At 40.3% G+C, this 16,327-nt stretch overlaps 1 protein-coding gene across 1 annotated transcript in view; it reads left to right on the top strand.

The window, feature by feature from the left end:
• Positions 1-3,124: 3,124 nt before the first annotated feature.
• LOC136864963 (ankyrin repeat domain-containing protein 16) overlaps positions 3,125-16,327 on the top strand; it is a 59,568-nt gene continuing 46,365 nt past the window's right edge. The window contains exons 1-2 of the mRNA XM_067142371.2: positions 3,125-3,516; positions 3,796-3,923. Coding sequence (XP_066998472.2) covers positions 3,302-3,516; positions 3,796-3,923 — 343 coding nt within the window. The 5' untranslated portion in view covers positions 3,125-3,301. The remainder of the gene's footprint in view (positions 3,517-3,795; positions 3,924-16,327) is intronic.

A 16,327-nucleotide genomic window follows, 5' to 3' on the forward strand; every position in this document is an offset into this window, starting at 1 on the left:
AAGCATGGCTAAACGAGCATGGTTTGGAACTTTCCTCTAGTAAAAATGTGGCCATGATTTTCACGCATAAACGCAAGTATAATACAGACTCTTTCTGAATTGCAAATATTACAATTCCGATCGTCCGGGTGCACAAGTATCTTGGTATATTTTTAGATAATAAACTGTCCTGGAAACCCCATTTTGAATACCTTTCGAAAAAGACTCAAAAAATTACCAATATATTGAAGTTAACAATTCGACGAAACTGGGGTGCTGATCCCGTAACGGCTTTATTACTTTATCGGCATACAATACGCTCGCTTTTAGATTATGGATCCTTTTATTTTGATATCGCATCCTCCACTCTTATTCACAAGCTCAACGTGATTCAACATCGAGCATTCCGATTATGTATAGGTGCTTTATCCTCTACCCCAACTAATGCGTTACTTGTTGAAACATGTGACATGCCTCTCCACTATCGCCGTTTGTATTTAGCTTCTACATTTTTATTGTCCCGAATGGCGCTAGCTAGACATCCTATTCTACCCAAACTACAATTAATGGAGAAATATCGTCAACGTTCTCAACAGCAATCACGAACTCCAGCTTTGTTAGAGCATTCAACTTGATGCGACAATATCATACTGGCATTCAACAAAATATTTCGCTTCCATTCAATGCAATGCCATACAATATTATGCACTACAAACTAAATATTGTAGTGCCTCAGCACATTTCCTTTAATAGCAGCACAATGCAACTTTCTGAAGTACCTCAACTAACACTTAAAATGGCAACAAACGATCTAAATCCTACTCTCATAATATATACAGACGGATCCAAACAAAATGTAGGCACGGGAGCCGCATATTACATTCCGCAGTTACACGTCCGTGAGCAATGCCCACTTCCAAACTATGCCTCAATCTTTACTGCCGAGGCTTTCGCTATACGACAAGCTTTGATATACATAAAAAATAATCATATCTCCAAAGCGATCATTTTTACCGACTCCTTAAGTGTACTTCAAGGTTTAATGCCACACAAGTCCTATACAAATTGGTATATCTGCAATATTCGACGCCTTTTATTTTAACTCGATGAAAATGGTGCTGATATAACTCTAACATGGATAAAAGATCATTCGAACAACGCAGGTAATGATCAGGCTGATAAAATGGCTGCATGCGGAACCGGAATCAATGCTTCCATAGCCCTTCCCTACACAGATTTCACGCCTATTATTAACCTTGCTGTTCAACAAAATTGGCAGCACAATTTGACACAATCGGCGAAACTCAAAGGAAAATATTACTATCAGCTGCAACCAAGTATTGCTAGTCACCCTTGGTTTTCAACCACAAAATATTCACGCAGACATATTACAACACTTATCCGATTACGCTTTAATCACGCTCTGACTCCGGCTTATAAATTCAAATTAAAGTTAGTGGATTCACCCATGTGTTCATGTAATAATAGTATGGCCGACATTAATCACATATTCTTTCAATGTTCCCATTTCGCCCTACATAGAAAACGCTTTTTCCACACTTCACGCTCGCGAAACATACAAGTACCCACAACAGCCACTCCCCTCGTTCAACAGCCTACGCCAAATACAGTAGAGATAGTAGAGACAATACGCGACACTGAGCGAGATATCGAGGGACAGCTATTGGAGCTCTCTCTAGCGAGTAGACCTGAAAACTACTGATTCTCTCATAAGATCACGTGCATTTTTGTGTGATGTTTTTGGTGTTATTTATGCGTTTTCAGTGAGTTGACATAATTAAATAGTAGCGTGTGTCATTCCTTGATATCTCCTCTCAACATGAGGGGAAAGGTATGTACTGGGTTTGGCTGCAGTAACTATGAAGTAGAGAAGAATGCGCGGTCGTTCTTCAGGTTCCGTCGTGACAAGAAAATGTAAATAATATTGTGTTTGCATATATATATTCTTCCAGTGTTTCATAATCTTCTGATCTGCTCGACCCATATTTTAACTGGCTTAAAATATAATACGCATATTTTATTGTATAGTGCAGCAGTTAACCTTCAATACCGATGTGTTGTTGAAGGTGTGATCTGTGGGTTTTGAAATGTCGCAGAAGTGATTTGGATAAGGTATACGAGAAAGAAGAGACGTTACGCTTATATAAGAATTATAAGATCTATTCAGATCATTTCCAGGCCAGCGACTTTAAAAATCCTCGACTATATAGCCAAGGGTTATGTTACATTTTTACTCTAATTGTACATAAATATTCATCACTATCGACAATATTTTCATACTTTTCTTTTTTTTATCCCTCTCCTCAGATTAAAGCCGGGATTTTATAGATTTTCTTTCTTTTAGTAGGCTTCATGATAAGATGAAAATTGTCCAGCTATTAAATGTTACTTCATTGCACCATATGTGTATATTTTTTATTGACAAGTGTCTTAATGTGATGATACAATGTTTTTAAATGAGAAAAAAGGCAAATCCAACCGTAAGAGTTCAGGCAGGAATGCTAAAGCTAAAAAAGTAATGCATAAATGAAATATCAAGCCATTTCACAGCAGTCCATTTCACATCTCGTTTATATGTTTAATTTCACTCTTTGAATAATAACCTTTTAAATAATTCTTCATTCATTTATCCATAATTGCTTTAGCAACTTCGAAGTTAACATCTCAATAATACTTATTTTCTGGACGTAATTTATTTCTCAATTTCCGTATATACATTTCCATTGATATTTGAATTTAGCGCGATTGTTTTAGGTCAAGTCACTAGGAGCGCCACCGTTGAATTGTCTCCCATTTTAGCAAGGCGAAATCCGTATGTGTCGCGTATTGTCTCTATTGTGTTTGCCTACAACTTCACTTGTTCTTGCTATTCAAGAATTTTTGGATAATTGTAACATTAAACTCTAACTTCTTTTGACTAGTGAATCTTATGAGCTTATTAACTCGCATCCTTCTGTACATAACTGTAACTCAATCTCTTTGTTGTAACCTATGAAGACGTCACGTTCTCGACCTGTAACCCTAGTGTTTCTTGAGTGTTTTTACAAGTGTTGATCAACTCTATCCGTCATAATTAAAACTCAGTCTGTTTCTCTTGAAGATTTGTGATAAATAAGTGTTGCGACTGGGTAATGGCTTTTTAGCAGCGCCCAAGAAAATACCGAGGAGAAGAAGAAGATGTTCGTTCTCGTTGCTGGTGGGCATCGGGAGGCAGTGCGGGCTCTTTGAGTTTAGCCGTTGAATGTGCGATTTTGCAAAATAGATTAAGGTAATATCTACGTTATCTTGCCTCGCCGTAAATATGGACCTGTTGGATGAAGATCCGTACGAGAAGTTGTGTGGTATCCCGGAAAAAGACATATTTGTAGCTATCCTTAACAACAATCCATTGTTGTTAAATGACGTATTGCGCTGTCTAAAAGAAGAAGGTCGGTATTGGATGAACTGTATCCAGAAGAAATCCGGCCGAACTCCGTTGCATGCTTGTGCAAGAGCTGGGCACTTCGAAATAATGAGGTGCGTTGCTTATATGTTCAATTGCTGTCGATCTCTGTGTATAAGCCCTAATATTACGCTGTTTTGCTAACTTAGTTGTTGTTTAGGACATAAAGGTGGTATGGTCTGTCACTGGTTGGGGGCATTTTAATTTTTTCATTAAATCCTCGGGTATATTATTTTATTACTTGTAACCTATTTGTTACTGAATTTGGTAGACTAGGTTATCTTAGGCCCAACTTTGTATAGATCATCTTTGGTTTTCATTGTATTTGACTTCCATCTTTATTTCATTTGCAGACTTCTTTGCGAGGAGTGGAACACTCCCAAGTTCAGTTTGGAAGTCAGTGATATTCATGGGAGAACATGTCTTCATGAAGCTGCACAGGCATGTTTTCCAACTATGGTGGAGTATCTAATCCGTCAAGGTGAGTACTAACAGTTGAATCTTCGATATTACCTGGGAGGGTAGTATCGCACTAAAGGTCCTGTAAAGTTAAAGACAAATGGCTACTAGCATTGGTGTTGGCCAGTGCGAAATGGGATGCGACTTCATTTCCAGCAATGATGAGAATTAGATTCCATTACCAACCCACACAGAATAAAAGCACAAGTAAATAGGCCTAGAACATATGTAGAATGTAGAATACAAGACAGCAATATTTTTTTATAAAACTACCTTAATGTAGTGGTAATTCTCCCGCATGCGGGCCGTGTATGGCACGGCTCGCACAATGTCGCAGACATTAAACAAACGACATGGCGCGCCTCAGATGTGCAACAGATGTTACGTGAACAACATGATACAGGTTTAATGACGTCTGAACCACCTACACAAAGCTGCCAACCTAAGAATATGTAGTGACAAGGCCATTGGTCTCGATAGGTTAGTTCTGGCTCATGACAAGACATTGGGCTGGATTGGTTAGGTCTGGCTAATGACAAGACCATTGGGCTGGGCGCAAGTAAACTGGGTCTGGGGGCTTAAGTCCCCAGGTTAGAGTCGCGAAGTGGCCCCGAGGCCTCTAGTATCCCACGTGACAACACTATTGGTCTGGGTTGTTTAGGTCTGACTAGTGTCAAAGCCATTGGTTAGGTCTGGTTAGTGACAAAACCATTGGTCTGGATTGGTTAGGTCCGGCTAGTGTCACAGCCTTGAGTCTGGATTGGTTAGGTCTGGCTAGTGACAAAAGCCATTGGTCTGAATTGGTTAGGTTCAGCTACTGACAGAAACCATTGGGCTGTAGTGGTTAGATCCAGCTAGTGACAAGACCATTGGGCTGGATAGGTTATGTCGCGCAATCCTGTCTACGAAATGTCACTGTAAAATTTGTCACAAATGGAACATAATAATTGCTTTTACACAGTTGAAGTCTAAAATCTGCGGCAAATTAAGAAATATTTTATTTTTGGAGAATATTATGTACACCTAGTTTACTACTTTACAAGTACCTTTTTTGGTGCTGCGCTCATAGTAACACACGTATGTCTTTTGTCTTACACTTTCTACAATTTCTTGTGTGATGTCTGTGTTCACTGAAGTTCTTTGCTTCTTTGTATCGCGATATGCAAGATATTAAAAAAAAAAGCTATGGCCAATGTACATAAGAAGAATTCTGTGGACTAGTGATTTATTGGTCCAGGGATCATGCTATTTTCGTTCGAACAAAAATAAAAAATATTTATTGGTCCAGGGATCATGCTATTTTTCTTTCAACAAAAATCATTTTTGTGGCATCTGCGATATTTCTCTGTAATGTGCAGCACCAAGTTGTTGAATGCGTCTGTAGTTGCTTTTCCGTAGAGTTCCAGCCACATCACTATAACATGGCCTTTTGCCTCATTGAAGAACGAAATAACATCGTGAATGCTGTTGGCCTCCATTTTGCTGTTTGAACTGGCCACTGTAGTCATATGGACTAAGATAATGAGAATCCACAGACATAGCACTCCCATTCCTCGGTGCTAGCCCTGGACCTCGTGAAATTAACAAAAGATGGCACCAGCAGCGGAATACAACATAAAGGACTCATGTCAACAAGCCTTATGTATTTCTATAATAACGACGGTATTTCTTAATTTCAGATCAAAAATTAGATGTATGGCTTTTCAGGCATTTGCTCTATTAACCAGCGTTTCGTCTTAGCTCTGACAGTACAGAGTGGGATGTGTCAGACCCTACCCACTGACGCTCGCTGGGGTGTATGCAGGTGAACTTATCGGAAGCCCATTATAAGAGGCACAGTCTGATAACTGCATACGGGAGATAAAACTCCACAATGGAATTAATGCCCGCCTAGCAATTCCGAATTAAATTTCTAAGTTCCCAAGGAGGGAATTAGATATTTTTCCACCAATAGAGCATATAAAAAATCAGATGTATGGCTTTTCAGGCATTTGCTCTATTAACCAGCGTTTTGTCTTAGCTCTGACAGTAGACTCATCAGAGTGGGATGTGTCAGACTCTACCCACTGACGCTGGGGTGTATGCAGGTGAACTTATCAGAAGCCTATTAGGGCCTATAAGAGGCACAGTGTGACAACTGCATACGGGAGATAAAACTCCACAATGGAATTGCTAGGCGGGCATTAATTCCATTGTGGATTTTTATCTCCTGTATACAGTTATCAGACTGATCCACCAAAAACCACTGATAGTGACAGGTTAGGCTGTGATCCACCGAAAACCACTGGTAGTGACACGTTAGGTTAGGTTTGGTTAGGTGCGACAGCATTGCTAATTGAACGGGGTGATCCACCGAAAACCACTGATAGTGACAGGTTAGGTTGTGATCCACAGAAAACCACTGGTAGTGACAGGTTAGGTGCGACAGCTTTGCTAATTCAGCAACTGTTGTTGGAAGTACACTTTTGGTGATCACATCACGAATGGGAAGGCAACACTACATACGAGTATACTGAAATCACTGAGGCGGGATATGAATATATGGGTACTCACCATAAGTTGACAGAGGAGTGGACAGAAGGTGGACTTCTTGTGTTTACGCAGGTGCACTCCCTCTTAAAATAATAATTACTAGTATGGATACAGCACCGAACAGGTGTCTTAATTGTTTTGGCTAGTTGTACTAATAAAACAATAATCATGACTGTGACAGAGCTGGACACACAACTCGATTGCTTTCGTCTAGTTGTAGGCCTACTTCCTCTTAAGACAGTAATCGCGACTATAACATAGCTGGAGACACGACACACGACTGGTTTGTTTTCGTCTGTTGGTTGTACTCCCTCTTCAAACAGTAATCACACTGCCGGTAATGAAACCCGTGGTTTGAGTTGGATGTATTTTTGTTACTCGTAGAAGTTAAGTTGGTAACAGTTGAGAGAGAGAAGACGGAATTATCTTTTGGGATAAATATTAATTACTTTGCGTTGCCATCTCTTTTACTGGTAATGTACTATATATACATCGTTTACACATGAAACTATCAAGTAACATGTTTGCTGAGTGGATAAGCTAATGGACTACGGAGTTGAAGATCGCTGGTTCAAGACGGCCTATCGCCAGGAATTTATAACAGGTAAGTAAAATTAGTATAGTATGCGAATATGTAAGTGGAATAAGTACGTATAAATTAGGTTAAATGGACGCCGGTGAAGTACTGGCGGGAGTTGAATGAAGGTGAAGAGATAGAAAGTAAAGGCGAAATTTCTTCAGTATGTTTTAATTTCTCCCCACCCGAAACCCCTCCTACCCAGGAGGTCCCGTAAGTATGTCGTCATAGCTGTGCCGGCGAATTCTAACCTTGTTTCCTGAATTGAGTGATTCACATGAAGATGCATGGATCCCTCGTGCCCCAGACAGTCGTACGCCTTCCAACAATCAGATATAATAATTGTGCATGGCACTATCCAGTCTTTAATCATGGTAAAAATTATTCAGTGTGTGTGTGTGTAGCATAAGTTTTATAATAAATATAATTTATCACACGCCATTATTCATTGCTCAAACCCTCTGTAGCATTTCCATTGGCTGAGATACAATCATATATGACGTCATTCCCAGCAGTCAATTGAAATTCATTCCTTTACCAATCCCCGCACAGTAAAAACACAACTAAATGTAATCTGTGACAAAACAGTGTACAATACAGAACAGCATTAATTTTCTATTGAACTTACCTTAATGTTGGGGAGAATCGAGCAAAAATTTGCGCACGTTCGTGTCAGTGGGAAAGTTGGTCCTGAACAGGAATTCTGCCAAGTAGCCGGCAGAGTGATTCTCCTTTCTCCCAAAGCTAGGAATGGAGTAGGACCCATGCTTTCAATGCCTCCCGTTCTCTATATTTTGTGTACCGTATGTAATGGCGGTCTGTTCATTGGCACTCCTGCTGCTATCAATGAATTGAATGGAGTGATTGAATCCTTCGTTTTCCATGCAGTCGTACTCCCTCCACCAACGGAAATAATGATTGTGCCTGGCAACACCCACTCTTTAATGACTGCGAGCAACGTCTTTTCGGGATCCTACCTACCCAGAACAAATTATTATTTTGTCATGTAACAAACGGCTGTGTCAGCGTCACCTTTTTTGCCACTATCCAATATAGAATGTGCTGCTGTCTGTACAAAATACTAGGGGCCTAATAGCTGCTTTGTGGCCCTAACCTGGGGGCTTAAGCGCCCAGACTTCCTTTGCTTGATCCCAGTCCAGTAGTTTTGTCAATAACCTAACCAATCCTGAGCGATGGTTTTTCCACAAGCCAGACCTGACCAATCCAGGTCAATGGTTATGTCATTAGCCGAACCCAACCAATCCAGACCAACGGTTTTGTCACTAGCTGGACCTAACCAATCCAGACCATTAGCTTTGTCACTAGACGGCATGGTAAATTACCTCAGCGTTTCAAATGTGCTGCTATCACCATATGGAATGCTAGAAGCCTAACAGCCATTTTGTGGCCCTAATTTTTGGGCTTACACTCCCAGACCCCCTTTTCTTGATCCCAATCCAATGGTTTTTCATGAAAAAAAACTAAGCTACAGCGCTCTCGTAAGTCTTAGTCTTTCACCAAAATTATTGAATAATACTGAAAATGAAAATCCTCAGCCTGTTACCAGTCATTCGACCAGGTCGGGAATGGAATGAAGACCCCGTCTAGCGGCAAGGATAGGAATTGTGCCGGCTGCCGAAGCCTGTCACACTCCTGGGCCAATGACTAATGGCTGACAGTTGAACTGAAATTGGAGGGTGATGCTAGAATGAAAGATGACAGGGAAAACCGGAGTACCTGGAGATGAACCTGTCCCGCCTCCGCTTTGTCCAGCACAAATCTCACATGGAGTGACTGGGATTTGAACCACAGAACCCAGCGGTGAGAGGCCGGCACACAGGCTCATTGAATAATAATGAAGAATGTTATTGTTTTTACATCCCACTTACTACTTTTACGGGTTTTCGGAGATGCCGGGGTGCCGGAATTTGGTCCCGCAGGAGTTATTTTACGTGCCAGTAAATCAACACAAGGATGACGTATTTGAGCACCTTCAAATACCACCGGAGTGAGCCAGGATTGAACCTGCCAAGTTGGTCTTGGATGGCCGGCGCTCTACAATCCGAGCTACTCAGCCCAGCTAAAATGATTGAAATGGCCTGGTCATATTAACTAATCAGAACGTCACTAATTTATTTTTAAAATTATTTCTTAATTACAATTAATTATCTCATTCACTCATTTCAGTAATGACAAAATATTTAACTACAAAATGCTTCCGAGGACACCTTGATATTAAGAGAGACACTTTTATTTGTTAGGTCCTGTCTATGAAGCACATGCAACCACTTTGTACAAAAGGGCTCCTCCTTAGTAAATTAAAGGTATGAATATGATTGATTGATTGAATTGATTTTAATACGATTTTGGAACATTGGAATAGTACAGTAGTCAGGCAAAACAGTTTTCTTGTTTTTTTTCTGCCATTGTGATAAATTAAAACTTTAACTTCATCAATTAACTAGGCAACTTCCATTAAAAACATAGAGGAACAAATGATGATCGACAAGCGCGTACCAGGTACCACTCGTGAGACGTCTGTCGGTATTGTTTCAGTTCATCCCTATTTCAACAATGATATCAGGCCCACTTATTTTTTCTTATTGCCCTCGATGAGGCTACGCAAACTGCCCGACAGATGCTGCACCACTATACCAAAGGTTTTGGTTCCACGAAATCAATACCAATTTATTTTATAAACTATTTATAAACATGGGACTAGTTTCAACCCGACAGTTGGGTCATCATCAACCATTTAACATATCCTTAAATCCATTTGGAAATACATTTACAGTAATATGATGTTTTATACATTTCAAAATATTTCAGGTGGCCAACTGTAATTATGATAACATATCCAAAACATATCTGAGAATCAAATTGGTAAAATACCAGCTGTTAAACTTGATTTTGAACACTGAATTGGAAATACATGTGGCAGTATCTATGTTATTAAAAAAAGTTGGACCAATCGACAATAGTTTCATCAGTTAAGCCCAACTCAAGCTTCACAATAGGACCCAGGGGTTTCAGTAAAATACACCCCAGAACTGCAAAATAACTTATTTTTTACAAGTTCAAAGAAAGTATTTTTGTGCACTCTCAAATCAACCACATTTCCTTTCGATGACGACACAAAGTATATAGGATTACGATTGTTATTCACAAACAATTTAACATCCTGGCCACATATCTCGCACACTCTTACTTGTAAGCAGGTTGTGACTTTACAACTTATCTAAATCATTGAAGTTTGTCTTATAATCGTGTGCACAACTTCTGACATTAATAGCACATCCACCACAGGCAGCTACTTCATTCGTCAACAATGAACGGTTATTAGCGGGGACTTGGGACATCGAATGCACTGCACTAACCCACATAGAATGCACTGCTATTGCCTTAGACCAATCTCTCTCATAAGAGCAGTAAAGCAAGAAAAGAGGTGTCATTCAACTTTTCACTATATAGCCCACATAGAATGCGCTGCCTAAGCCAATCTCTGTCGTGAGAACAGTGGCCACTTTAGAGGCCACACTCCCTTCGAGAGGCTTTTTTGCTATTGCCACGATGCATACTGTCCGTACAGCAAGAAGAAGTGTGTAATTCAGTGTTCTACCACTTGGCCACTTAGAATTAGTGCTTATCTTAATTCCTAACTAACGAGGTGAGTTGGCTGTGCGGTTAGGGGCGTGCAGCTGTGACCTTGCGTCCGGGAGATAGTGGGTTCAAATCCCACTGTCGGCAACCCTGAAGATGGTTTTTTGTGGTTTCCCATTTTCACACCAGGCAAATGCTGGGGCTGTACCTTAATTAAGGACACGGTCGTTTCCTTCTCACTCCTAGGCCTTTCCTGTTCCATTGTCGCCATAGGACCTGTCTGTGTCAGTTTGAGGTAAAGCAAATCTAAAAATAAAGTTCCTAACTAGACAGGTGGCCAGCCTTATGCACCGCCTGACCACTTCGCCTGCAAGAAGTAAACAAACGACGACAGTCATTCCACACTTAGATGTTAGCGAGTGGTGCCCCGTGGCACTAATGCTGGGGTACGCGGAATATAGTTTTAATATTTACTTATATAACTTTAAGTAATTGTGCAGGCGCTATTACCCATAGCCCCTGCGCCTACTATCACGAGCATTGGCTGAAATATCGAAGATGACATCATTCCTACCAATGTTAAAAGGCCTGCTGAACGAAGTAGAGGAAAAATAAGTCAAAGGAGAAAAGAACGAGGAATAAGAGGACACTATCAAGATGAGTCATGAAGAGGCAAAGAAAGCTCTTCAATTGCCAGAGGAATTTGTTGAACAGCAAAGAGAATCACCTGTTACAGATGTTATATTTATGTGAATGACACATGACATCTTTAAAAAAACCTGGACAAAAAATAATTAGACCTACACATTGATTTAGGTAAATTCAATTGAATGTGTTAACTACATTTTATTGGTATTATAAGTTAGTTTTTAATAGTTCAATGATAGATTTTAATTTTAAATTAATGAGTGGATTGTGTCACGAAGTGAAATATACAACTGTTGGACAATGAACTGGATCTAATAGATATTTTGTATCATGGTAGATAATCATGTTGGTACGTAGACTATGTAATTATTGTACCTTATATTCTGTACGTCTACCCCTTAGGCCTGATTCCTGATACAGGGTCAGGGACAAGGTGAGTTGAAATTTATGGCATAATGTTCTGGCCAGCTGCCCCACCTGATAACTTCCTCAGCTGAGGAGCTAATGAAGATGCAGTGAATGAGGGTGAATGAATCTGGGTAAGGCGGTTGTAAGAATCGGCTGTGGTCTATGAACTGGAACTTTCCTGGCATTTGTTTGGAAATTAAACTGGGAAACCACAGTATACCATTCTCAGAACAGCAGACAGTGGTATTCAAACCCACTTGTCTCCTGAATCCAGTCCTTGGCTCCATGGCCACGGCCACTCCACTCGTATATTAATTTTCCATATTTAAATAATTGGTAGTACTGTAGATTACTGTAATTAAACAATCTTATTTCATAATAAGACCTTACTGTTTGAAACATAGTAAAACATCTTAGGAGTGACCTACTATACATTTGTGGGAAAATTAATTTTAATATTATCGGTTCAACTACCGGCATCCATTTTGTTATCCAGCCTACGATCCAGTACTGACCATGTCAGTTACTAGTTAGGAGGGTATCCACTGTATGTTAGGATCACACCTCAGTCACTCCCCACCAACTGCTACATGATAGCTTGTGCTCCTGACTTCAAAGTCAGTGATAGGAAACCTGGTGTTATTTTATTAATTTAATTGATAGAACTTCCCCCATGAGGAGGCTGCCACAAGGACAAAGTATATCAACTACACAGTATTTTGTCTTCTAAGTTAGTTAATGTGCCAGGTAGAAATCAATCAATACTATCTTCATATTGTGATCTTTCCTACTTTTATAAATGCCACTCAAACTTATTCGTCTACTAATGCCATTCCATGCCATCTCTCCGCTGACAGCTCAGAACATACCACTTCACAGATCAGATGTAAGGCTTTTCAGGCGTTTGCTCTATCAACCAGCGTTTCGTCTTAGGTCTGACACTAGACTCATCAGAGTGGGATGTGTCAGGCCCTACCCACTGACGCTGGGGTGTATGCAGGTGAACTTATCAGAAGCCCATTATAAGAGACACAGTCTGATAACTGCATTCGGGAGATAAATCTACACAATGGAATTATTGCCCACCTAGCAATTCCGAATGGAAATTCTAAGTTCCCATGGAGGGAATTAGAGAATTTTCCACCAATAGAGCCTGTCAAAAAACAGATCAGAAGTAAGGCTTTTCAGGCGTTTGCTCTATCAACGCTGGGTAGGGTCTGACACATCCCATTCTGATGAGTCTACTGTCAGAGCTAAGACAAAACGCTGGTTAATAGAGCAAACGCCTGAAAAGCCTTTCATCTGATCTGTCTTTTTGACATGCTCTATTGGTGGAAAAATATCTAATTCCCTCCATGGGAACTTAGAATTTCCACATACCACTTAGTCGAGCAGCTTTTCTTCTTCTTTCCCTCAATTCTTCCCCACCCAAACTTTGCAAATTTTTGTAACGTTACTCTTTTGTTGGAAATCACCCAGAACAAATCGAGCTGCTTTTCTTTGGATTTTTTCCAGTTCTTGAATCGGGTAATCCTGGTGAGGGTCCCATACACTGGAACCATACTCTAGTTGGGGTCTTACCAGAGACTTATATGCCCTCTCCTTTACATCCTTACTACAACCTCTAAACACCCTCATAACCATGTACCCTTTATTTACAATCCCATTTATGTGATTACCCCAATGAAGATCTTTTTTATATTAACACCTAGATACTTACAATGATCCCCAAAAAGAACTTTCACCTCATCAACTCAGTAATTAAAACTGAGAGGACTTCTCCTGTTTGTGAAACTCACAACCTGACTTTTAACCCCGTTTATCAACATACCGTTGCCTGCTGTCCATCTCACAACGTTGCAATTGCTCACAGTCTTATAACTTATTTATTACTCTATAGAGAAATAACATCATCCGCAAAAAGCCTTACCTTTGATTCCACTCCTTTACTCGCATCATTTATATATATATAAGAAAACATAAAGGTCCATTAATACTGCTTTGAGGAATTCCCTTCTTAATTATTACAGGGTCATATAAAGCTTCACCTACTCTAATTCTCTAAGATTTATTTTCTAGAAATATAGCAACCCATTCAGTCACTCTTTTGTCTAGTCCAATTGCACTCATTTTTGCCAGTAGTCTCCCATGATCCACCCTATCAAGTGCTTTAGACGGGTCAATCGCAATATAGTCCATTTGACCTCCTGAATCCAAGATATCTGCTATATTTTGTTGGAATCCTACAAGTTAGCTTCAGTGGAATAACCTTTCCTAAAACCGAACTGCCTTCTATCAAACCAGTTATTAATTTCACAAACATGTCTAATATAATCAGAAAGAATGCCTTCCCAAAGCTTACATACAGTACCCGTCACAAGGCTCACGAATAAGTTTGGAACGAATTTGGAATATGGTATGATGTATGGTTCTTCAAATGTTATATAGATGGTTGCGGAGTATGGTTACTGAACCTCGTGTTGCGGTGATAGCAGTGTCGTGAAGTCATGTCCGGTTGAGACCGATAGAATCCCATTCCTTTACAAGAAATATAGGGATTGTGCCTCGAGCTCCGATCTTGAGTCTATGGATGGAAATATTGTCTAGGTGATATAAGTCCTTACAGTAGTTCACAGTAGGCTGGTAAATCTACTTCTTCTCGGCGTCCACCTCTTTGGCCTGGCCAATGTGCGACTCGAAGCGTATTGTGGGATCTAAGATTAGTCCTTGCTTGCTAGCTGGTTGAAAGGCTATCATGTCAGTGCGCCTGTTACCCCCACTGGTAGCTAAACCAGAAACCTCTTTGTGCACCGTGAAACCGCGATCCCTCAGCGAGGTCGCAATCATGTGTCGAATTGTATTATGGCGGGAATTTCTCAATACCTTCCCGTGAGGACAGGCACCCAGGATATGGGCAAGAGTATAGTGCTCTCTGTGGCAACGCCGACAATGGGTGTTGTCCTGGGACCTTCTCGGCACAGAGCAAACGGCGCACACATTAGCTGTCATTTTGATGGCCTCTCTCTGTTTCGCACAGGATAAGCCTCGGTGATCTCTTATCTATTTGTTCCCTGGCATGTATTCCTGGAAGAGTCCAACGCCCTTTCCTTTGTGCGGCAGCTTCATTCATGACTGAACTTCTCTGTCTCGTATCTGTCGAACCTTCCTTACATTGGGAAGATGGCTGTTCTTGGACATAACTTGATTATTCATTTCTATGCCTAGATCTTGCAAACAAATTGTACGTTCTTGCTCCAAGTTTCTAGTTGCATTAATGTAACCGTTATTTGCAAGCGTTAATTTATTACAGATGTTAATATGCTATAGTTTGGCTTCCCAAGTGGCGCGAAACAAACTGAGGCCTTTATACTTCCTTTCGGTGTACATCATGTGATCCGGAATGTCTGCTGGTAGTTGTAATAATTCTTTAGTTCCACTCTTTAATATTTTATCCGCATCTGATAGAAAAGTTTGGGGGATCTTGTTTAGTGTAGTAAATAAGAGTAGGTGATATTGAACAATTCAAAATTTCTGGCCGGATTGCAGCAATGGTGAGCTAACAAGGGTGTCAGTCTTGTTTCACGTCTTGTCAAGTATGGCTTGTGGATCCAGTTTAAGTTCATTAATGAAGTTCACACCTAAGTAACGAATCGCACTTCCGTTGCACTGTGATTTATTTTCATAGTTGTCATTTATGATGATATTCTCCTCCATTAGCTGACCTTTCTTGATAGAGAGACAAGCTGATTTTGAAGTGCTAATGTCCAGGCCGAGTTCCTTTAATCTTTCTATGGCGATCCTGGCTAGTTCAGCAGCAGATTCGGTGTTTTTCCCAAATATTACTGTATTATCGGCGAAACACATTATGGTGAGGTTAGGCTGCTCGTTTGCAATCAAGTAACCGTAATTCCCTGCTAAAGAATCTTCAGATAGTTCTTCCACAATATGATTGGTAGCGATGTTAAATAGTGCTGGTGACATAAGGGAGACTTGAAGCAAACTGCGATTGATTTAAATGGGTTTTGTTCCCTGTTTTTGGGTCTGCATCTGTGTAACGTTTCCGTCTTGTAGTGCAATTAGCAGCCTCGTCAGTTTTTCGGGCACTTCAACCAACTCCAATGTGCTCTGGTGGTGCGCATGTCCAACGTTATCAAAAGCTTTTCGAATGTCCAGAAATATAATGCATGCATCGTTCTTTTCTTGCCTGGTGTTCTGTAAAACGGCTTCCAAAATTGAGGTATTTATGTAAGTACCGGGTGTATTGGTGAAACCCCTTTGACTGTCATGAAACACAATGTAGTTCTGAAGCTGTTTATTAAGAAATTTCTCGATGACTCGTCTAATAACTGAGCATATAGTAATTGGACGCCAGTTGCTGGGATCATTTATATCACCTCCTTTATGAACCAGAATTGTATGGGCTTTCTTGAAAATCGATGGTACTAACCCTGTTGTTAGCATTCTAGTGGCGATGATTGCGATTATCTCTGAAATCGTGCTGTTTTTAATAGCTCGGACGATTACGTGGTCAGGACCGCTTGCAGTGTCTATCTTGATTTTTCTGTGTTGCCTGAACAATGTCTTCTTTAGTTATGACCAGATTTTATAAGTTGTTTGTCTCCATGAGTTTACTCTGTGCCTTTTTGAGGGTATTATGGTCT

This window comes from Anabrus simplex, chromosome 2, assembly GCF_040414725.1.
Source record: "Anabrus simplex isolate iqAnaSimp1 chromosome 2, ASM4041472v1, whole genome shotgun sequence".
In the NCBI taxonomy this organism is placed as follows: Eukaryota; Metazoa; Arthropoda; class Insecta; order Orthoptera; family Tettigoniidae; genus Anabrus; species Anabrus simplex.